The following is a 22585-nucleotide window of genomic DNA, read 5'->3' on the forward strand; positions in this document are numbered from 1 at the left end:
AGCAAATGCCAAAACATTTACACTGCTGAAAGCCCACTAATTTCTGGATTTCACACTTCCAAATCCTATACAAGATTTGCTCTTGCTTGGTTCAGAGACACTGTTCTTCACAAATGCAGCTCTGTCTTAGCAAGCACTCCATTCAGATTTGTTTCAGACATTGAATGCTCTTCTCTTCCTGTGACACACCTTGCAATTGTTCTGAGAACTTCCATTGTGTTGACTAAGCTTGCTGAGAAACTTGCCATTTTTTCTTAGCAGCTTGCTGTGAAGTAGTGGCCAACTGTCATAATGTCACATATCTCATTGCATTGCATCTTTCCTTGACCTAATCCTTTTTCCTCACAATCGTTGTCAGCCTTGCACCTCCCAAATAAATTGTTCCCACATAATCTTTGCTTCAGGCTCTGCTTTCTATAGGAGTTACAACAGAACAAAGTGGGAAAGTACCATTTTTGGCATTTCTTCCTTGTATCTCAGGCTGGAAGTTCAAGTTCAGAAGGAGCCTTCTCACAGATAACAAGGAAAATAATCCTCCTGGGTATCCTTCCATTACACTGTTTTCTCCACATGGGATTCCTTTCTGGCAGTCTTGGGATATTTCTCCCCTCTGTTTAACCATAGTTTATGATGGAAGGTGTTTTCCTATTCCTTTTACGAGGAGTTTCTGGGAAATGAACCAGAAATTTCACCTAAGTGCTTTCTATTTAGGTAGAGTAAAGCCAGCATGGCAGCCTTACAAAGAGCAATCTGAGATTCTCAGCCTCACTGAGGGAAGGAAGCATTACTTGGGCCTTCTAAAGGCAAAGCATCCATGGGGAAAATGAGACATCTATATTAGCAAATACTTTAGTAACAAGAGAAGAGTGGGGCTCAGTCGTACAAAGTCACCAGACAAAACTATTGGCCTCAAAAGGAAGCCCCTTTGTGTGTGAGAGTTGGGGGCATTGAGATGAGATTCCTTGCTTCTGATGGAAAGCCAAAGCCATCAGTGATCAGATAACGGTGGTGCGTTGTGGTCAGGTTTTAGTGTGGACAGCTCCCCTTTGTTCCCCTTGGAGTCAAGGGAGGCTTGATGCCCGGAGACCAGAATCACCTGAAGGCTCGCTCACACATGCCCAGTGCTTGGTGCTGGCTGTCCGCTTGGCGTGTCCCTTCCTCTCCACAGGGCCTCTCAAGTAGTCTCTGTGCATGGGATTGTTGAGTCTTCCTCGCAACGTGATGCTTGGCTTCCCCAGAGTGAGCGTCTCCCAAAGGCGAGCCAGGCAGAAGCTGTGTTCTTTTTGTTTCCTAGACTTTGAAGTCATAATGCATCCATTCTACCCTATTTCACTGCTTGGGGCAATCAAAAGGCACCCCTGGCCCCAATTAAATAGGAAAGGGCACAGACCCCGCCTGTGAGGGGAGGAGGGTTGCAGTCCTGTAAGGAGAACCTGTGGGATGGGAGATACACAGAGGCCATCCCAGCAAAGCACAATGTGTCACGCTGCTCTAGGTGCCTGTAGAGTTGGTCAGAGGCTCTGATCTGCCTAAGCCCAGGTCACCGCCTTTGATTGGCTGGAGTCTGCTTTCTCCAAAGCCTGGGTCCTGACAATGGAAGAGTGCTGATTCTCCCCAAAGTTATTCTCCTCAATGACTTACTGATACCACGTGAAATGGGAACAGATGCCAGGGAGTCAATGCAGTATTCTCACACCACTGCCCAGAGAACGACATTTCTGATAGCTTGGTACCATTTTCTAAACGAGTTCTCTTGATCATCTCCCCATGATGGAAAAAGAGGAGTGAGTCACGGGATTGTAAATGTTCTAAACATGTTGTCCCAATTCTCTTAAAAAGCAATAGAACCTTAGTTAAAGAAACAAGCACAATGTCAATGGTGAGTCTGGCAGGGGAGCCACAGTGAACCAGAGTGAGGTGTCCAAGTGGTGCCTGTGTGGGGTGGGGAAGGTGCTCATGCCAGGCCTCTCTCCTGTGTGGACACCCTCGTCACCTCACGTTGGCTCAGACACCCTGCACTGGGCAGCACAGCTTGGGGTGTCAGACTACCTGTGAGGTGAGGATGGCAGCCCAGTGCAGGGAATAGGTGCCCAAGGGGTGAGCAGGGTGTTCACACTAGGGGCTGGCCTAGTAGGTGGTATTGGAGCTCAAGTGGGGAGACAGACAGGAGGCCAGGCTGCTGCCATTTGTCAGAGCAGGCTGATTAGGGTGAGGTGGGCTTCGGCATGAAGGGGCTGATGATGTGGAATGCCAGAGCCTACATGGAGGAATGAGGGGACCCACATAGGGGACGATGGGGATGTGGGAGATTTGTTATATAAATCTCTGTGGGGATTAATCAAATAAGTAAACATATTAAGCGTAATGATATGAAGAATATCTTAGAAAGCTTCTTTCTTGAAAACAGACAGGCACTGACTCATGAACAGACAGAGAGACCAATCAAACAGAATAGAAAATCCAGAAACATTCCCAAGTACATATGGAAATGTAGTTTTTTATAAGGGGGCATTTCAAATCATTGGGGAAATGACAGGCATTTTAATACATGATACTGGATCAACTAGATAGTGATTTGCTAAGAGATGAAGTTGGAGTCACATTTCACACAAACCACCCGCAGAAACTCCAAACAGATAAGAGATTCCAATATAAAAAATAACATCATGCATGCATTAGAAATGAACATGGGTAAATTCCTTTATAAACAGAAAGGGGAAAGCCTTTCTAGCAATGACTCTAAATCCAGAAACATTAAAAGAAAAGATTGATAAATAAACTTCAATATATAAACAAAAAAACTTTTTTAATTTGTACGTCAAAAAGCACTTTAAGCAAAATCAAAAGACAGACAGAGACCTTAGAAAAAAAACTATTGCAACATATACCACAATTAAAGAGCTAATCCATCTAATATATAAAGAACTCTGAAAATTCAGAAGAAAAAGATCCAGAACCTGATAGAAGAATGAGCAAAAGACCAGATAGTTCACAGTAAAATATAGTTAAAACATAATGAAGTCTTAGCTCACTCAGATTAAGAGAAATGGAAATAAAATGTGGAAAAAAATGGAAATAAAAATTCTACCAAGACAGTCTATTTCATCTCATAAGTGACCAAAAATTCTAAAATTAAAGGTCACACTCCAGGGGCAAGGCTGTTTTCTTTGGATTGGTGTTGCAGGATATGTCTTTATTTTTTCTTCCATCATTTTACTCTCATCCTTTCCGTGTCTTTATATTTGAGTGTCTCCTCTAACAGCACAAAATTGGTCTTGCATTTTTTATCCAGACTGACTATCTCTGCCCTTCAGTTGGAATGTTTAATCTGCTTACATTTAATGCAACCACTGATAGGTTTAGGTTGAAGAATATCATATTACTGTTTGATTTCTACTTGTGTGATTGATTTTTTGTTCCTTTCTCCTTCTTTTCCTGCCTTCTTTTGTTGTATCTCCTTTTATCTTCTTTATCAGCTTCTGCTTAGACCCGTATATAATGTTTTAGTGGTTACACTAGGATTGCCATATGGCTCCTTCACATGCCACAGTCTACTTTGAATTGATGTTATACCACTTCAGTAAGAACACTGTAGTAATGTATTTCCATTTCTCCTCCCTCCCACCCTTTGAGTTATTTTTGTCATACATTTGGCTACTATATTCCATAAATCCTAAAGCATTTTTGCCTTAATAGTCATTCATCTTTGAAAGAAATTTATATAAAGTCTTTTATATTTGGTCACATCTTACACGTTTATTCCTCTTTTGTCCTTCGTGCCTGCAATGGGGATCGTGTCCCTTCAGCCTGAGGAACTGCTTTTAGTCTTTCTTGCCCTGCAGGTCCGATGGCAACAAATTCTCGTACATTTGTTTTTCTGAAAATGTCTTTACTTTGCCTTCATTTTTAAATAATATATTCACTGAGGATAGAATTCAGATATAGGTTGCCTTTACCTTTCAACTATTTTGAAATATCATCCTGGTGTCTTCTGACTTGCGTCGTTTCTGATGAGAGTTCATTGTTACTCTTACTGGTGTTTCTCTTAAAGTAAGGTATATTGTTTTCCTGTCTGTCTACTTTCAGCACTTTGTCTTTATCTTTGTTTTTTTTTTTCCTGAAGAAGATCAGTCCTGAGCCAACATCTGTGCCAGTCTCTTCCATTTTATATTTGTGGGACACCTGCCATAGCACGGCTTCATAAATGATGTGTAGGTCCATGCCTGGGATCCAAACCTGCGAACCCTGGGCCACCAAAAGAGAGTGCATGAACTTAACTGTTGCACCAGTGGGTGGGCCCCTATCTTTGGTTTTTACCAGTTTGAGTATTATGTGCTTGCATGTGGATTCCTTTGCCCTCCCCGAGGTTCACTGAGCTTCCTGAGTCTGTGGATGAGGAATGTCGTCTAGCAATAGGCCTATGATGAAAAGGAACGAGTTGGTGCACTTTTATGGCGAAGTGTGTTTGTTGGACAAAAGCAGTGTTGTGTGAGATACCAAGACAGGAAATCAACCCTGTGAGTTCTATAAGTCCACAACGGGGGAACCAGCAGAAGCACGGTGGTGGGCAGGAAGGCAGAGCCATCCTGAGACATGATCCCAAAAGAAATTAGCAAGGTCTCACTTTCCTTTGGGCCTCTCTCCCCCAGGAGCTGGCCTGGCAGTTCTTTCCCTGCCGTCCTGGGACCCAGCTCTTCTGGTGGGTCTGGAGGGAAGGAAGGGAGATGGGGGTGGGTTTGGGTGAGTAGAGGCATTTCCAGGAGGTCATTCCAGAGATATTTTATTGATTTCTATTTAAATTTTCATTACAGAGGTACTTGAGGAACAGAAGGATTGTTTCCTCAAAGGCAGGGGTCGGGCAGGGGACACTTCCACAGGCAAAGGAGATTTGAAGGAATCAGAATGATTAGGGTGCTTACCACTACCATTCAAATGTGCCCCTGAGCAGACCTCAGCTCACCAAGCGAGGTGCTGGAATCCTTGTCACAGAATGGCTGCACAGCAGCCCAGAGGTTTTCTCTCCAGGGAGGAGTCTGAGCAGAAGCTCAGCTCTTGTTCAGGGATGCCAGGAAGTCATCACGGGGGGCGGTTAGACAATACGACAGGCCTTTTGCTGCTCTGGCTGTCAGGGTGCCTGGGCTCAGGTCAAGCTCTGTTGTAACTCTGTGGTCCCTTCCCTCGGCCACTGCCCGCTCCTGGGACTGTATCTCTCCCTCATCTCTCACAGGAGGAAGACCTGCAGCAGGGTCCTCAAACTCGTATGAAAACCACAGAACCATTTCCTCAAAGTACATGTTACAGTGAAACTAAATATGCGTGTGGCTGGGCAACTTTTTAGATATCTTTATTTGCTTTCAGCATTTTCTTTTTTGTTTATTTCCACCAAGGAGCCAGGTTCTCAGTATCTCTTAGAAGCAGAGATATTTTTTCGGCTCCAGATCAGAAGCTGTGTGTCCTCACTGCTCTGCCCTCATGAAAGTGCCTGCAGTCATGAAGAGATTGTGTTGCTGCCTGCTTTGCACACAACAAGGTGGGAAAGGCCATGCCTGTGAGGATTACATGATCCTAGAGTATGTGCCCCTTTGGTGAGAGGGTAGTGCTGTGTGTGTTTGGAGCAGGAGCTCAGAGCTGAAACATATGCTCAGCTCCCAGGTTGTGCCCCATATGAGCGGCAAGCCCTTGGAGAGATGGCTGCTGAGAGTGTTTCCTGAGCTGAGCCCAACTCAGGGAGAGCCTCATTCAGCAAAGGAGCCTGTACCCTACCTGTGGGCTCCAAGCCAAAAACCTCCTCAAGTCGAAAAATCTGGGTGGTCTGGAAACTATGGATGCAGCAGTGACCATAGTGGCCCCAAGAGGAGAGGCCCTTCTCCTCTTTTTCCAGACCTGTGAACCTCCCTGATTCTGGTTTGATTCTGAGCAGGCAGGAGGTCCAGGAACCACAGGGATCAGATTTCCGGCCAGTCCAGTTGGATGGGTGTTTAAAGGCTGACTCTAGTTGCCTGCAAGAAAATATGTAATACAGTTTTTCCTACCATCTGAATCTCATGAATGTCATCTTATCAGTACAATGACATTCCTACCTGCTACTATTCTTTTTTTAAGATTGGCACCTGAGCAAACATCTGTCACTAATCATGTTTTTTTTCTTCTTCTTCTTTCCCTCGAAGCCCCCCTGTACCTAGTTGTATATTATAGTTGTGGTCCGTCTGGTTGTGCTATGTGGGATGCCACCTCAGCATGGCCTAATGAGCAGTGCTATGTCTGCACCCACAAGGCGCACAGGCAAAACCCTGTGCTGGGGAAGCTGAGCCTGCAAACTTAACCATTTGGCCCTGGGGCCAGCCCTCCTACCTCCCACTTTAAAGGGAAAGAAATGTAAGGCTGCCCTCAATGCCCTTCTCCCTCCCATCGCGCTGCCCTCTCCTCTAGGTGAAGACGAGGCTCCAGTGGACAGAGTGAGGTGACTTCACCCCTAGAAACTAAAGGACTGCTGTCATTTCCAAATCCCACACCTGCTGTTCTAGAGTCACACGTGCTTACGCTCACACGGACTGTGACGAGCAATAGAAACAGAAGGCAAGTACTTTATTCCTGTGGATTTCCCACGAGATCTAGGCCATGTGCACTCATGTGAGGAGGGAGAAAGGGTTACATGATTTGGGTGAAACACTCTGTCACTGTCACCCAGGTTCAGATGACAGAGGCTGTATTAGGTCCACTGTGGATCCCAGTGCTGGGCCCTTAGGAGCTCACTCAATGTGTGTTTGTTTGTTGATGGAAAAATTGTACTTTACAATCCTACTGCAGACAGGGCTAACTGCAAAAGGCTGAGACAGACTAGGTGGCCAGTGAGGAGTCTTAGCCTAGAGGCCAGCAGTGAGTAAGAGGGACAGGCTGAAAGGGACTCAGGCTATTGAGTCACCAGGTGACCAATGCACTCTGACCACTTCGGGGGACACTGGGCTGGATGTGAGGAGTTGAGCTGGCCTTGCTAGGTGAGAGATGGGGCAGGGGTTTTGGAGAGACAGCCTGCCTGCTGTGTCTTCCATGGACCACACCTGTTGCCAGCACAGGCCTGGTCTCTTTTGCCCCTTTCCAACAGGGCATGAGCTGGGCTGGCATCTCAGGGGAGAAACCCTGATGGAACCACAGGGTGCTCTGGGTGTCTTAGGCAGGAGGGCTAGAAGGAAGGGGCCAACTCAGATCAGGCTTGTCTGGAGGGGACAGGAGTTGGCAGACTCTGAGAACTCTCCGTGGAAAGCAGGGATGGAGAAGGGACAGCCAGGAGACTGGAGGCCAAGCTGGACCCCAAGATTACAGGAGGGCAGGGAGGAAACTCAGGCTGGGTGAGAAGGAGGAGCTTCTCCAGAGACCCACCCTGACTCTGCATCAGCTCCCTGGCTGTGGGGGACAAAGCTCCTACTCAGGCAGCCTCTCCTCTCCCCGTTGTGGGTGCCTAAGCAATTGAGCTTCAGCCCCAGGCTTGCCGGCTTGGTGTCCGGGACCCATGATGTCATCCCCCTTCCTCTCTGCTGTATAACACAGGGAAGTAGGTAAGAAGTTCACCCTGAGCCCACGACCAGAGAGGTTCATGTTTTCTCCTGATGGTGCTCAGCTGCAGCCCTGGCAGAAGGGCAGATCCAGAGAAAGGTGTGGGTCAGAAGGAGCTGGGGAACAGCTTTGCTTGAGGTTTGGGGGAGGTGGTTGTGGGAGGAGGAAGCAGGAAACAGCAGATTTGTGTCACTGGCCTTCTAAGCACAGAGTAGGTGCCTGTGAATGAGGGTCAGTGAATAAACAAGAAACCAGCCCTTCCTGCTCAGCTCAGAGACATTTATTTAGTTTCTGGGTGTTTCTGGATCAGCTCCAGAGAAGATTGGCTGGTTCCCAGATTTAGAGCTTTTTCATGGTTTCCTTTATCCAGGGCAGGAAACTCGAGACTTTCGTGAAGGCCTGTGGAGGAGTCCCGTCTCTTCGTCCATAGGAGACAAGGCCTTGGATCACGTTCTCACACACAAGAGGGCCCCCGGAGTCCCCCTGTAGAGAGAAAGCAGGGAGGACTGAGCCTCTGCTTCGCGGCTCCTGCCCACCTGCATCCTAAATGCCCTCTCAGTGAAGGCCGCCTGGGTTGCCTCCATGTGGGAGATCAGAGAGCAGGGCAGGTCCCTGTGGGTCCCTCAGCTGCCCAGTCCTGATCCTGGACATTGTCCCAGCTTCATTTCACTCAGGGGGTGGCTCCCTCTCCTCCCCCAGGTCCCAGATCCTCTCCCATGAGGGCGCTGTGGGACTCTGCTTCAGTCTACCATTTAAGGACATGGAAGCAGGCAGGTGAGGCTGACACTCAGCATGGAGGATGAGCCATTTAACCAAGATGGGAGCCAGCTCTGAGGAGCCACCTGGTTTGACTGCTGCACACCCAGGGAGCAGTTTTCTAACACCTGTGCCCGGCGTGGGGCAGAGTGTTGCAAATTCACCTTCCGGATGGAACATCATGTCTGGGTGCATCTCAGGCCCCTGGTAGGTTCCCAGAAGGCCTGTGACTCCCCACTCTGGCTGCTCCCCTCTTCTCTTCCCAGATGAAAGATCAGAGTCTAGGGGGTGAAGGAGTCCCTATTGCCTGGGTCTCCAGGTCCCGAAACACCCCTCTCCCCAAAGCTGACCTAGGCAGATTCCCTGCCTCACCTTAAAGGAAGACTTCTCTTCCTTTGGGTCCCCCACGCACAACTGCGTGTTACTGTTGTAATTGCGTAAGTAGGATTCGCACACCCGGTCCTGCTGCACGGTCAGCTCCACCTCCTGCAGAGTGTTTGACACTCTGCCATTTGGGGTGACTCTCCCCCAGCCGGCCACACTGCACAGCTCTCCGGGCCTCACCTGGGCTGTGCCCCAGGGCAGGCTGAGGGTCCTCACAGCTGCAGTCAGCTTGGCCTCTCTCTCCAGCTGATGAGAAGAGTCAAGAAAGTCCAGCTCAGCCACTGGCCTCCTGGGCCCGGACAGTGTGATGGGGCTGCACTGACTTCCCTCTCTCCTGAGCCACCGGGAATAGTCAGGCAGACAGGATAGGAAGCAGGGAAAGGACAGGTACCATGGGAGGGGAAGCAATCTGGACCCAGGACAGCAAGAGCAGCAGGGAGGTTCCCTTACCTTTAGTAACATGATGTCATTGGAGAACTCCTTACGTTTATAGTCTGGGTGGCGGATGGCTTGTCTCACAGTGATGACTTGCTGGGTCTTCTCCTGCTTCCGGATGTTGTGGGCTCCAAGAATGACATTGATTAATCTGTGTAGAAAGTAGAGTGAGGTGGTGGGGTGCATGGAATCAAAAGAGATCGAACCCTGGAGCCAGAAAGGGAGGGTGACAGGCTGTAGGGCAGGGCTGCAGTCAGTGGAAATCGAAACAAGTGGAGGACTGGGCACTGAGTGACTGTGTCCCCTGTGCTTCTCAATGACATTGAGGGTACGTTTCCTGGATGCTTTCTCTAGCCCTCGAGTAATATTGGGAAAATACTCTGAGTTTACATTTTGAACCTAATGCATGCTTTTATCCTCCACAGCTGCTTCATGTGGCCAGTGTGGCCTCTCTTCTCAACTCAGCCACTTGCTCTCACTTCAGACCCTCTGACCCCAAAGCTTACCTCTCCTATTTCTCACTTTCCATCACCCAGCCTTGCTCTCAGATGGCTCCTCTCAAGACCTGTCATGGCCCTGAGTTACCAGTATCCAGGAGAGCTCCCCTGGGCTGCAGCCCCTGGGCAGAGGTCCCTGTAGGGGGTCTCAGGAGGTGTCAGTTGTCTGCAGCCCCTCACCTTCCCCGGCAGTGAGCAGCAGTCAGAACAAAGTCCTCTTGCACGAGGACACCGCCACACGTCTTCATTTTTTTCCCCCGCAGAAACTGAACAAACACCATGTAGGGGCGGGAGTGGGGCTTGGCCTCCTGTCCTCCGATGATGTCCTCTGAAAGAAAAGGCTCAAAGATGGGCTTTCTGGGAGCGGGTGTGGTCAGGAGGGAAGTCTCTGGAAGGTGGTGATTGAGGGTGGGGTCTATAGTGACCTGCTGCCACCAGGGAGAGTCCTCCCAGGTTCTCCTAGTAGGAGAATAACCTTTTCTGAATGTGAAGCCACAGAACCTCCTGTTAGAAAAGGGAGGACAGTGCTTGTTGTCCCTGTCCTACTTCAGACCATGCTTGGAGGAGATCAGAGCTGTCTTCATGATGGTGGAGCCCAGCGGATCGTGGACAGGGTTCTGCTACGCCTTCTGTCTCAGTGAGTCTCCCAAGCCTGCTGAGCCTCTGCTAATGTCTCAACTGGTGCCCGTTTCTAATAATCTGTCCGTGAGCTTATGGTGCTGGATTTTCTACGATCCTCATGTCCGAGGGTCTAACCCATCCTAGGATCTCAGTAAACCTTTTGTGGCTGCATGAATAAATGTCCTTCACTTAGCTTTCTGCTGAGGTTTGGTGGGAATCGTGCTGGTGAGATTGAAGGCCATTGGCCTGGAGAGGGGACACTGTGTGGAGCAGCCAAAGGTCTGAGACAGCAGGGGGAGGTGGGGCTGAAAATGTGCTGCCCAGGACCGCAGCAGAGCCATGGCAATGGGGCGCCCTGCATGCAGTGATCCAGCGGCTTCAGAGATCAGCTGCTCCCTGGGCTTTTCTCCTTGGCAGGGGTGAGGGGGTGAAGTTTCCAGGAAATGAAACTGAATCTTAAGCTGGGTCCAGGACAACTCTCATTACCACACCCGATTTTTCTGAGCTGCCCTTTCTTGGGTTGGAGTGAAGGATTTTAACTACTTGTCATTTGTAGCTTCCCATCCTCTGCCAAATGCCTTTCTATGAACAACCCACTTCCCAGGTGATAAGCGAGAGGCTTACACACTAAACCTTCTAGTGAACAGCCTTCCTTCCTGCCATCCTTTTTGAGTGTCCATGCAGCATCAGACTTGTTAGTGTAGGTTTGGGCTAGAGGCTAGCATCTAAAAAGTTCTTGGGTTCCAACCGAAGAAAATCCCTGACTATACTGGGCAGAAGGCTGAGGAGTCCAGAGGGTTTTGTGAGATGGGCTGGGGTTTCTGGAATGGGGATGGTCACTCACCTGTCCCAGCCTCAGGAGGCAGAAGAAACACTAACAAAAGCAGGAGTGGCTGCATCTTTCCTGAAGGTCTGCCGAAGTCACAGCTGCTGGTGTTACTTCTTTCCAGACACACAGTCCGCAAGGGCAAGGCAGGAGTGGTGGCTCAAGACCTCACAGACCTCCTACAGCGGTGCTCTTCTGGTTTTTGTGTGTCATCTGCAAGGTGGTTTGTTGAAGTTCTCTGGCTTGGGCTAGGTGACAGTAGCATTGTCACCAACCACACTTGCACTCCCAGTGCTGAGTCACAAGGTGAAATCAAGAAGAAAGAACAAGAATGTGAAGCCTGTGCTGCAGCCAGCAGAGGAGCTGGACCCCAGAAGCCCCTCGGTGACTGAATCTAGATTGTCTCCATTTCTCAGCTCTTGGCTCTTTTTCCATACTGATGAATTCATGAATAGCTATTTAGGAAGCTTGCTCCAAGGAAATGAGTCAGATGTCTCCTGCCCTTGAGAAGATGGCGATCACCTTGAGTAGACTGAGAATCTGTGGTTAGAGAGTAGGACAGTTGGGGCTGTGGTGGGGGTCTGCTTGGTGGTGGGAGATAGTCTGGACCTGCCTGAGGGGCATGTAGAGCTGGACACACACAGACCCCCCGAGAGAGGTAACATCACTGCCTCTCTGCCCACAAGTCCAGCCTTGTATTTTGGAATATTTAGAATCCCCTCTTTAAATGTAAATATTCTGTGACAAAGAGAGCTTCCTTTATCCCACAGTCTTGAATAAAATCCTGGACTTGATATTCATGGGACCAAAACAAACCATCATTGAGTCCATCAGAATTGAATGCCTAAATGGTTTATTCTTGAGTCATTGAGCACCCCTGGACCTGAACGGGGGATTGTTCCTCCCCAATCAGAGTATCTATTTTCTGAGAAGGGAGTTGCCCTTGAGAAATTCTGGTTACTGTGAAAGATGATGGGGAAATGGATGCCGATCAACCTAATAATTACTATCCATTAAGTACTCTCTGTCCCGGGTCCAGTGAATCATGGCTCTGATGTGCCTGGGCCTAACAGAAGTATTTGCCAACAGGTTATCCCAACATCCTCTCCAGAATGATGACAGATGAGGGAGTATTGGAAAAGAAGAGATTATGAATTCTAAACAGCCCAATGCCAATTCTGTTAAAGCAATGGAAGGTTATGAAGGCACAGAAAAAGAGGGGACGCCAACGTGCTTAAGCACTAATGATGATGATCTCGGAGTGGTGAAATTCTCGGGAATTTTAACCTTCTTATTTGTCTGTTCTTCCTTTAACTGTCTTTCTACTATGAACATGTGTTACTTTTCTACCCAGTAAACTTTTTCCTATAGTTGAAGCACACTCATCAATGGCAAACGTTGAGGAGACTACTTCTTTCTAGTCCAGCCTTCTCTAATGTGGATATTTTAAAAATGAGTTTACTTTTCTCAATCCATTCTTATAGACAAGATTTAGAGATTGTTGACAAATTTATTCAATCTAATATAGGCTAGAGGACATGTTGGTGAATAAAGAAAGAATTAATGATTTCCACTCTAAAGATGGAAGTTTAGTGAGTCCCTGGCAGCCTCCCCTCCATCCTCCTCTACCCAGTGCATTTCTGGCTTCTGGCCCAGAGAAGATGGATGGATCAATCCTGGAGGCAGTTTTCCCCAGGGTAGAGAGCTCGAGGTCCTGGTGTGGACAGGTGGAGGTTTCCCCTTCTTTTTTCCAAAAGAGACAATGTCCTGAGCTACCTTGTTTCTCACAAGGGAGCCACTGGGCTCCCGCTGTGGGCAGGGGAGGAGGGGCTGGACTGGGCCTTCTCCTGCTCCTCCCCTCCCTTATGCCCTGAGGTTAAGTGGTCTCTATTTGGGGACTGGGAGTGAGATGTGGGCCAGGAAAGCCTTTGTGCCCCTCTTTGCTTCTGGAGCCCCAGCCTGGCCCTGACAATTCCCTTCTTCTCCTCCTCCAGGTAGACTTTGCCTATAAGCGGCTGTGTGACAGGCTCCTATCCCTGCAGGGTGACAGGACACCAGACTGACTTGGTGACAAGGCTGAGTACATAAGGATATAGCTAGTTCCCTCTGTCTCAGATCTTCTCAAGCTTGGCTGTACCCCAGGCTGGGCGTGGATAGTGCTGGGGATCTCACCTTAAAAAGAGTCTTACTCTTTGTTGGGTCCCCCACACATATCTGGGTGACGGTGTTGTAATGGCCTTTGTAGTGAGAGATGCTTTGCTCATCCCTTTGGATATCAAGCTCTACCTCTCGCAGTTTTATGGCCGAGGGAGTCTTCCCACCACGGCGCTCCCAGTCAGCCACACTGCACATCGTCCCTGGCTTTGCTAGCTCTCTCCCCCTGGGCAGCCTGAGGGGGCTCACAGAGGCAGTCAGGTTGGCCGTCCTCTTCAAGCTCAGGGCAGAGGAAAGGAATTCACAAAGCCTCCGGGGACTGTCATGGGGTTGCCTTCTCCACAGCCCTGAGACAAGTGTAGGGGTCATACCGAGAAGGAGGGACAGGAATGAGGTTGTGGGGGATGCAAAACCTCAGGATTAAAGTGTTCAAGAATCATTGGAGAATGTGCCCTACCCTTAGTGACACAATGTCCTTGGAGAAATTCTTAGGTTTGTAGTCTTAAGCTTGTAGTCTGGGTGGGGGATGGCTCCTCTCACAGGGATGACCTGCTGGGTCCTCTCCTGCTCCTGGATGTTGTGGAGCCTCAGGGAGAAGTGGGTTAAGCTGCACAGAGCAGAGTGGGACGTGCAGTCACAGGAGATGCACCCCAGGAGCCACAAAGGAGGCAGGACGGCTTGGGACACGGCAGGACTAGAGTGGGGAGGAATTACAGGGGTGGGGCCCTTGGGCTGAGCATCCCCGTGTCCTCTGCTTCTTGGCATTCCGTACTGAGTGGAGGCTCCTGATCAATGTCTGGGTTCTCAGTCAGATGCAGAGCTTGCCTGTGTCTAAGCAAAACTGTGAATTTCTCCCTTGTGCACTCTGGGCTTCAGAGCATAACCTCAGCCTCCTCCCGATGCCGCCTTTGACCAGCCCGTCTCTTCCACCGGCCTCTTGCACTGACCTGTCCCTTTCTCCCCAAAGCTTGCCTGTCCTTTGAAGGGTTCTTCATTGTTACTAGGTGGTCCAGGTCTGCAGCCCCTGAGAAGGCAGTTCTCTGTGAAGTGTCGCCAGAAGGGTGGGGCCACATGCTTCTCCTCACCTTCCTCAGCAGCGAGTGGCTGCTGTCAGCACAAAGTCCTTACACACGAGGAAACTCTCACAGTTTTGTCTTTTCTCTGGAGTCTGGATCAGAAGAAATGCCAGATTCGGACAAGAATAAGTATTAGCCTCATAGCCTGGGATGATTTTCCCTGAAAGAAGAATTCTACTCTGCTTGCTGTGCTCATGCAGTCACAGGCTTGACCAGGGAGATGGGACAAAGGAGAGCAGGGTGGGAAGGACTTGGGGTGGCAGATAGTGGGGTCTGTAGTAGCCAGAAGCAACCAAGAAGGGGGCCCTGCAGGTTCCTGCGGTGGCAAACCTGGCTTGCCTAGTGACCCTCCAGACTCAAATTCTCTCTTTGACAAGGAGAAGAGCAGCCTTCGTCCTTAATTCCTGCTGTAGTCTCATATGTGGCAGACAGGAATGGTGTTTGGAACAAATGATGGAGGCCTGCTGAATCCTGGAAAATCCTTTCCCTGACGTTCTCTGGGTCCTCTCCCTGCTCTTCTTTTCCAGACCTCACTGGGCTGCTGGTCTGTAATATTCAGAACATGAGCTCAAGATGCTGGGCTGTGTTTGCTTTGCATCTGCTTGAGCCTGACAGGTCGTAGGTACCCAGTAAATGTCTTTTCTGCCCAAAGGAACGGCTCCCAGTTAGCCTCTGAGGAGGGTAGCTTGGGATAGTCCTGGTGGGGTTCTGAGCAGCAGGCAAGATGGAGCTGCTAAAGCTGCTGTGCCCATCGACTGAAAAATTACCAGAGAGACCTTGAGAGTGATCCAGCTGAACATCAGTGTTAAGGGAACTGGGATGCCGCCAGCTCTGGGATCAACTGAGTCCTTAGCTTCTTTCCTGGGTGGCATGAGAGTGACAAAGTTTGGAGAGGGGAGTGGATTTGGAGGATAGATTTTAGGTCACTGAGTTAGAAAGCTTGTGGGCCCTATTTTGATTTCAGAAGCCAGCCGCTTCCTTCAAGCTGCCCTTTCCTGGGGAATTAATTGTTTCTCATTCCCATCTTCCAGCCTCCTTCCAGAGGCCTTTGTAAAAGAACCCGCTTTCCAGATGACAAGGGTAGGGCCTGGGGAGGAACAGCACCCACTGGCCCTTGTGGGGAACAGCGTTCCGCCCTGCCATTCCTGCTGAGTTTTCATTATGCAGCAGCTTTGCTGGTGTTTGAGGGAGTTTGGACCTGGAGTTCAGAAAGTTCCTTGGATGGACCAGCACTAGGATGTGTCTGAGTGCAGCGTCTGAGCAGGGCTGAGCCAGTGCAGGATGATGCTGGGCCTCTGTTACTGGGGATAGTCACTCACCTGACTCTCCCCTGTGGGACAGAAGACACGCCACCAGGAGTGGCAGTGGCCACATATCCCCAGGAAGGCTGCCCAGGTCACAGCTGCTGATGCTTCCTCCTTGTCATCTAACTCCAAGTGTCTCTTCAGTGTTGTGGCCTTTATCATATAAGATTCCCTCTGAATGCCTCACACTGCTGTCTGATCAAGTCCTCGGGCCTGAATGGAGCAAGAGCTTATCAGTCACCACACAAGCACTCGTACCTGTTGTCTCAGTGCTGACCATACTCACAGAAATCAGGAACTGCTGGCTGCTCTCAGGATGGTTGGGGATGTTGATCAACCAGTAGCAGGTCCCTGAGCCCCAGCAACCTGTGATGATAGATCCAACGCTATCTTCATTTCCTTGGCTCTCTTTGGACGTCATTATTGAGGATGATCATTATGGAAGCCCCTTTCTGGATGAGACTTGGGGGCATTGAGATGAGATTCCTTGCTTCTGATAGAAAGCCAAAGCCAGCAGTGATCAGATAATGCTGGTGTAAGCCATGGTTAGAGGCATTTACACATGGAGTGGGAGTATTGCTGAAGAGGGCTTGTTCCAGTTACTAAAGATTGAGTGGTTTAAAAGAACAAACCACACTGATTTTGCCCACAAATCTGCGTTTTGGTTAGGTTTTAGTGTGGACAGCTCCCCTTTGCACCCCCTGGAGTCAGGCGAGGCTTGAAGCCTGGAGGCCAGAATTTGAAACCTTCAGAAACTTGAAGGCTCGCTCACATGTGCCCAGTGGTTGGTGCTGGCTGTCTGCTCGGCACGTCCCTTCCTCTACATGAGAGCCTCTCAAGTAGTCTCTGTTCATGGGATTATCAAATCTTCCTCGCAACGTGATGCTTGGCTTCCCCAGATTGAGTGTCTCCCAAAGGCGAGCCAGGCAGAAGCTGTCTTCTTTTTATTTCTTAGACTTTGATGTCATAATGCATCCATTCTACCCTATTTCACTGCTTGGGGCAATCAAAAGGCATCCCTGGCCCCAGTTAAATAGGAAAGGGCATAGACCCTGCCTGTGAGTGGGAGGAGTGTTGCAGTCTTGTAAGAAGAGCCTGTGGGATGGGAGATATACAGAGGCTGTCCCAGCAAAGCATAATCTGTCATGCTACTCTAGGTGCCTGTAGAGTTGGTCAGAGGCTCTGATCTGTCTAAGCCCAGGTCACAGCCTTTGACTGGCTGGAGTCTGCTTTCTCCAAATCCTGGGTCCTGAGAATGGAAGAGTGTTGATTCTCCCCAAAGCTATCCTCCTTAATGAATTACTGATACCTCATGAAATGGGAACAGATGCCAGGGAGGCAAAGCAGTATTCTCACACCACTGCCCAGAGAAGGACATTTCTGATATCCTGGTACCATTCTCTAAATGAGTTATGTTGATTATCTCCCCATGATGGAAAAAGAGGGGTGAGTCATGGAATTGAAAATACTGTTGGTTCTAAACAGGTTGATCCCAATCCTCTTAAAAAGCGATAGAACCTTAGTTAAAGAAACAGAGCACAATCTCAGTGGTGACTGTGGCAGGAGAACCACAGTGGACCAGAGCGAGGTGTCCAAGTCTTGGCATTGTGGGGTGGAGAAGGTGCTCACGTCAGGCCTCTCTACTATGTGGACAGCCTCCTCACCTCACATTGGCTCAGACACCCTGCACTGGGCAGCACAGCTTGGGGTGTCAGACTACCTGTGAGGTGAGGATGGCAGCCCAGTGCAGGGAGTGGATGCTGAAGTGGGGTGAGCAGGGTGTTCACACTAGGGGCTGGCCTAGTAGGTGGTATTGAAGCTCAAGTGAGGAGACAGGGGCCTCTACATAGGGCAGGCTGTTGCAATTTGTCAGAGCAGGCTGATTAGGGTGAGGTGGGCTTTGGCACGAAGGGGCTGCTGATGTGAAGTGTCAGTGCCTCCATAGAGCAAGGAGGGGACCCACATAGGGGACGATGGGGATGTGGGAGATTTGTTATAGAAATCTGTGTGGATTAATCCAATTAGTAAACATAGTAGGGCAAATGATTAGATGTCTAAAGATTGGATGGTATTGATGGTATCAGTGTTAGTTTCCTGGGTTTGATGCCTGGATTGTGGTTATAGAAGAGTGTCCTTGTTTGTAGGAATCACACACTAAAGTATTTGGGAAGTGACAGAGAGCCCTGTCAGTGACTTTACTCTTTAATGGCTCAAGAAAACAAAAGTTCTTTGTATTGTACTTGCAGCTTCTCTGTAAGCTTGAGATTGTTTTTAAATTAGGATGAAATCCATAGCTTTCTCATATACAAACAACCATCAGTTTGAAGATATAACTGAAAAGAAAATCTGTTAGTAGCAACCAAAATACCAGGATGCTAGGAAAAGCTTAACCCGAATTGTGAAAATTATGTTCGAGGAAAACTTTTAAATACTCCTAAAAACACAAAAATAGACCTGAGTTATAGAAAGCTAGGCTTAGTTCTCAGTTAGGACAGATCTAAGTCAAAAAGGTCGAATTTCTTCCCAAAGTAATATATACATTTAATGTGATTCCTATGAAAATATAAAATCTTTTTCCTAATGTTGCACAAGTTCTAGACATTTCTAAATTTACCTGGAAAATAAGCAAGGAAGATTAGCTAGGAAAATTGTGACAAAAAGAAAAAGGACTAGTAATGGAGAGGATTAACCTTGTCAGATATTAAAAACATCTTATAAAACTTCTTTCCTGCAGTGTGGCTCTGACTCATCAAAAGACAGAGACCAATCAGACAGAACAGAAAATCCAGAAACATTCCCAAGTACATATGGAAATGTAGTTTTTCATAAGGGGGCATTTCAGATCATTGGGGAAATGACGGACTTTTTAACAAATGATATTGGATCAAGTAGACAGTGATTTTCTAAGAGATGAAGTTGGAGTCACATTTCACGTATACCACCAGAATAAACTCCAAATAGATAAGAGATTCAAATATACAAAATAATACCATACATACACTAGAAATAAACATGGGTAAATTTCTTTATAAACTTAGAAAGGGCAAAGCCTTTCTAGCAATGACTCTAAATCTAGAAACATTGAAAGAAAAGATTGATAAATAAACTTTGATATATAAATAAAAACTTTTTTAATTTGTATGTCAAAAAGCAGTGTAAGCAAATGCAAAATACAGACAGCAAACTTGGAAAAAAACTAATGCAACATATACCAAATTAAAGACCTAATCTACCTAATATATAAAGAAATCTGAAAATTCAAAAGAAAAAGACTAAGACCTGATAGAAGAATGGGCAAAAGACAAGACAGTTCACAGTAAAATATAATTAAAACATAATGAAGTCTTAGTTCACTCAGATTAAGAGAAATGGAAATAAAATATGGGAAAAAGTCGAATAATAATTCTATGAAGACACTCTATTTTATCTCATAGGTGGCCAAAAATTCTAAAATTAAAGAGCACACTCCATGTGCAAGGCTGTTTTCTTTGGATTGGTGTTGCAGGACATGTCTTTATTTTTTCTTCCATAATTTTACTCTCACCCTATCCACGTCTTTATATTTGAGTGTCTCCTCTAAACAGCACAAAATTGGTCTTGCAGTTTTTATCCAGACTGACAATCTCTGCCCTTTAGTTGGAGTGTTTAATCTGCTTACATTTAATGCAACCACTGATAGGGTTAGGTTGAAGAATATCACATTGCTATTTGATTTCTATTTGTGTGATAAACTTTTTGTTCCTGTGTCCCGCTTTTCCTGCCTTCTTTTGTTGTATCTCTTTTTGTCTTCTTTATCGGCTTTTGGTTACATCTCTATATAGTATTTTAGTGTGTTTTGTAGGATTGCAATATGGCTCTTTCACACATCACAGTCTCCTTTGAATTAATGTTATACCACTTCATATAAGATAATTGCAATAAAATATTTCCATTTATCCTTCCTCCCACCCTTTGAGTTATTTTTGTCATACAATTTGCTACAATATTCCATAAATCCTAAAACATTTTTGCCTTAATAGTCATTAATCTTTGAAAGAAATGTATACAAAGTCTTTTATATTTCATCACATTTACACTTTTATTTCTCTTTTGTCCTTCCTGCCTACGATGGGGATCATTTCCCTTCAGCCTGAGTAACTGCTTTTAGTCTTTCTTGCAGTGCAGGTCCGGTGGCAACAAATTCTCATCACTTTGTTTTCCTGAAAATGTCTTTACTTTGCCTTCATTTTTCAACAATATGTTCAGACTTCCATCATTTCTGATGAGAGCTTATTGTTACTCTTATTGTTGTTTCTCTTAAAGCAATGTATATTGCTTTTCTCTCTGTCCACTTTCAGCCTTTTGTCTTCATCTTTGTTTTCTTTTTTTTCTGAAGAAGATTGGGCCTGACTTGACATCTGTGTCCATCCTTCTCCGTTTTTTGTCTGTGGGATGCCTGCCAAAGCGTGGATTCATGAGTGGTGTGTAGGTCCACGCCTGGGGTCCAAACCAGCAAACTCAGGGCCACCGAAGCGGAGTGCACAAACTGAACCACTGCACTGCTGGGCGGGTCCCTATCTTTGGTTTCTACCAGTTTGACTGTTATATGCTTACATGTGGATTCCTTTGCCCTCCCCGAGGTTCACTGAGCTTCCTGAATCTGTGGATGAGGAATGTTGTCTAGCAATAGGCCTATGATGAAAAGGAACCCGTTGGTGTACTTCTTTTATGGTGAAATGTGTTTGTCGGACAAAAGCAGTGCTGTGTGGGATAACAAGACAGGAAATCAACCCTGTGAGTTCTGTAAGTCCACAAAGCGGGAACCGGCAGAAGTACGGTGGTGGGCAGGAAGGCAGAGCCATCCCAAGACACGTTACCAAAAGAAATTAGCAAGATCTCACATTCCTTTGGGCCTCTCTCCCCCAGGAGCTGGCCTGGCGGTTCTCTTCCTGCCATCCTGGGAGCCGGCTCTTCTTGTGGGTCTGGAGGAATGGAGGGTAGATGGGAGCAGGTTTGGTGAGTAGAGGCATTTCCTTGAGGTCATTCCAGAGACATTTTGTTTATTTTTATACATAAATTTTCATTACACAGTTTTTTGAGGAATAAAAGGATCATTTCCTCAAAGACAGGGGTGGGCAGAGGACACTTCCACAGACAAAGGAGATTTGAAGGAATCAGCATGATTAGGGTGATCACCCACCCCCATCCAAATGTGCCCCTGAGCAGACTTCAGCTCACCAAGCGAGGTGTTGGAATCCTTGTCACAGAATGGCTGCACAGCAGCCCAGAGGTTTCCTTTCCAGGGAGGGGTCTGAGCAGAAGCTCAGCTCTTGTTCAGGGATGCCAGGAAGTCATCACGGGGCAGGGGTTAGACAACATGTCAGGGCTCTTGCTGTCCTGGCTGTCAGGGCTCCTGGGCTCAGTCCAGGCTCTGTTCTAACTCTGTGGTGCCTTCAGTCGGCCACTGCCCCCTCCTGAGACTGTGTCCCCCCTCATCTCTCACAGGAGGAAGACGCACAGCAGGGTCCTCAAACTTGTATCCAAACCACAGAACCATTTCCTCAAAGTACATGTTACAGTGAAACTAAACATGCATGTGGCAGGGCAATCTTTCAGATATTGTTTTTGTTTTGTTTTAGACATTTTCCTTTTTGTCTTTTCCATAAAGGTGCCAGGTTCGTAGTATGTCTTAGACGCAGGGATATTTTTTCAGCTCCAGATCAGAAGCTATGAGTCCTCACTGCTCAGCCCTTGTGAAAGTGCCCGCAGTCATGAAGAGATCGTGTTGTTGCCTGGTTTGTGCACAACAAGGAGGGAAGGGCAGTGCCTATGTGGGTTACATGATCCCAGAGTACATACCCCTTGTGGTGAGAGGGTAGTTCTGTGTGTTTGGAGCAGGAGCTCCGAGCTGGAACGTATGCTCAGCTCCCAGGTCGTGCCCCATATGAGCAGCAAGCCCTTGGAGAGATGGTTGCTGGGAGTGTTTCCTGAGCTGAGCCCAACACAGGGAGATCCTCATTCAGCAAAGGATCACATACTCTATATGTGGGTTCCAAACCAAAAACCTCTTCAAGTCGAAAAATCTGGGTGGTCTGGAAACTGTGGATGCAGCAGTAACCACGGTGGCCCTAAGAAGAGAGGCCTTTCTTCAGTTTTCCAGACCATGTGAACCTCTCTGATTCTGGTTTGATTCTGCGCAGGCAGGAGGTACAGTAACCACAGGGATCAGGTTTCCTGCCAGTCCAGTTGGATGGGTGTTTAGAGTCTGACTCTAGTTGCCTTCCAGCAACTACGTAATACAGTTTTTCCTACCATCTTAATCTGTGCAATGACACTCCTACCTGCTACTTATATGCAAATGAAGTAAGGCTGGCCTCGCTGCCCTTCTCCCTCCCTTCGGGCTGCCCTCTCCTCTAGGTGGTGAAGTTGATGCTCCAGTGGACAGAGTGTGGTGACTTCACCCCTAGAAACTAAATGACTGATGTCATTTCCAAATCCCACGACCTGCTGTTCTAGAGTCACTCGTGCTCACGCTCACACGGATTGTGACCAGCAATAGAAACAGAACACAAGTGCTTTGTTCCTGTGGATTTCCCACGGCGATCTAGGCCATGTGGGCTCATGTGAGGAGGGAGAGAGAGGTACATGATTTGGGTGAAACTCTCATTGTCAGTGTCTCTCGGGTTCAGATGACAGAGTCTGTATTAGGTCCATTGTGGATCCCCAGTGCTGTGCACTTAGGAGCTAAATCAGTGTGTGTTTGTTTATTGATGGAAAAATGGTGCTTTCCCGTCCTACTGCAGAGAGGGTAGGGCTAACTCAAAAGGCTGAGACAGACTAGGTGGCCAGTGAGGAGTCTTAGCCTAGAGGCCAGTAGTGAGTAAGAGGGACAGGCTGAAAGGGACTCTGGCTATCAAGTGTCCAGGTGGCCAATGCATCCTGAGCACTTCGGGGAACACTGGGCTGGATGTGATGGGTTGAGCTGACCGTGCCAGGTGAGAG

The 22585-nt window shown here is 47.7% G+C and overlaps 2 protein-coding genes across 3 annotated transcripts in view; both read right to left on the reverse strand.

Annotated features, from left to right (window-relative positions):
• LOC111768996 (granzyme B-like) overlaps positions 1 to 22585 on the reverse strand; it is a 51063-nt gene that overhangs the window by 24255 nt on the left and 4223 nt on the right. The gene's annotated exons all lie outside the window — the stretch shown is intronic.
• LOC100146634 (granzyme H) lies at positions 7810 to 16567 on the reverse strand. 2 transcript variants are annotated; one of them, XM_070273676.1, is made up of 5 exons: positions 15891 to 16567; positions 11089 to 15817; positions 9804 to 9951; positions 9142 to 9277; positions 7810 to 8034 (listed from the first exon to the last, which is right to left on the reverse strand). In XM_070273676.1, exons 2-5 carry the CDS (start codon positions 11141 to 11143, stop codon positions 7891 to 7893), a joined length of 483 nt encoding a protein of 160 aa, XP_070129777.1. In that variant the 5' UTR covers positions 11144 to 15817; positions 15891 to 16567; the 3' UTR covers positions 7810 to 7890. The 2 variants fall into 2 exon arrangements, with proteins under 2 accessions (XP_070129777.1, XP_001915648.3); XM_001915613.5 differs by lacking the exon at positions 15891 to 16567 and adding an exon at positions 8680 to 8937 and having other exon boundaries at positions 11089 to 14202.

Source organism: Equus caballus, chromosome 1 (assembly GCF_041296265.1).
Source record: "Equus caballus isolate H_3958 breed thoroughbred chromosome 1, TB-T2T, whole genome shotgun sequence".
Lineage (NCBI taxonomy): Eukaryota > Metazoa > Chordata > Mammalia > Perissodactyla > Equidae > Equus > Equus caballus.

What these genes read in the sequence shown, in the direction of transcription:
- LOC100146634 (XM_001915613.5), bottom strand. Translation starts at nt 11,143, where the DNA reads ATGCAGCCACTCCTGCTTTTGTTAGTGTTTCTTCTGCCTCCTGAGGCT. An exon ending in ATGACATCATGTTACTAAAG is followed by an intron (nt 8,938 to 9,141) that starts GTAAGGGAACCT and finishes TCTTCTCATCAG; the next exon opens with CTGGAGAGAGAGGCCAAGCT. An exon ending in AAGAGAAGTCTTCCTTTAAG is followed by an intron (nt 8,035 to 8,679) that starts GTGAGGCAGGGA and finishes TTCTCTCTACAG; the next exon opens with GGGGACTCCGGGGGCCCTCT.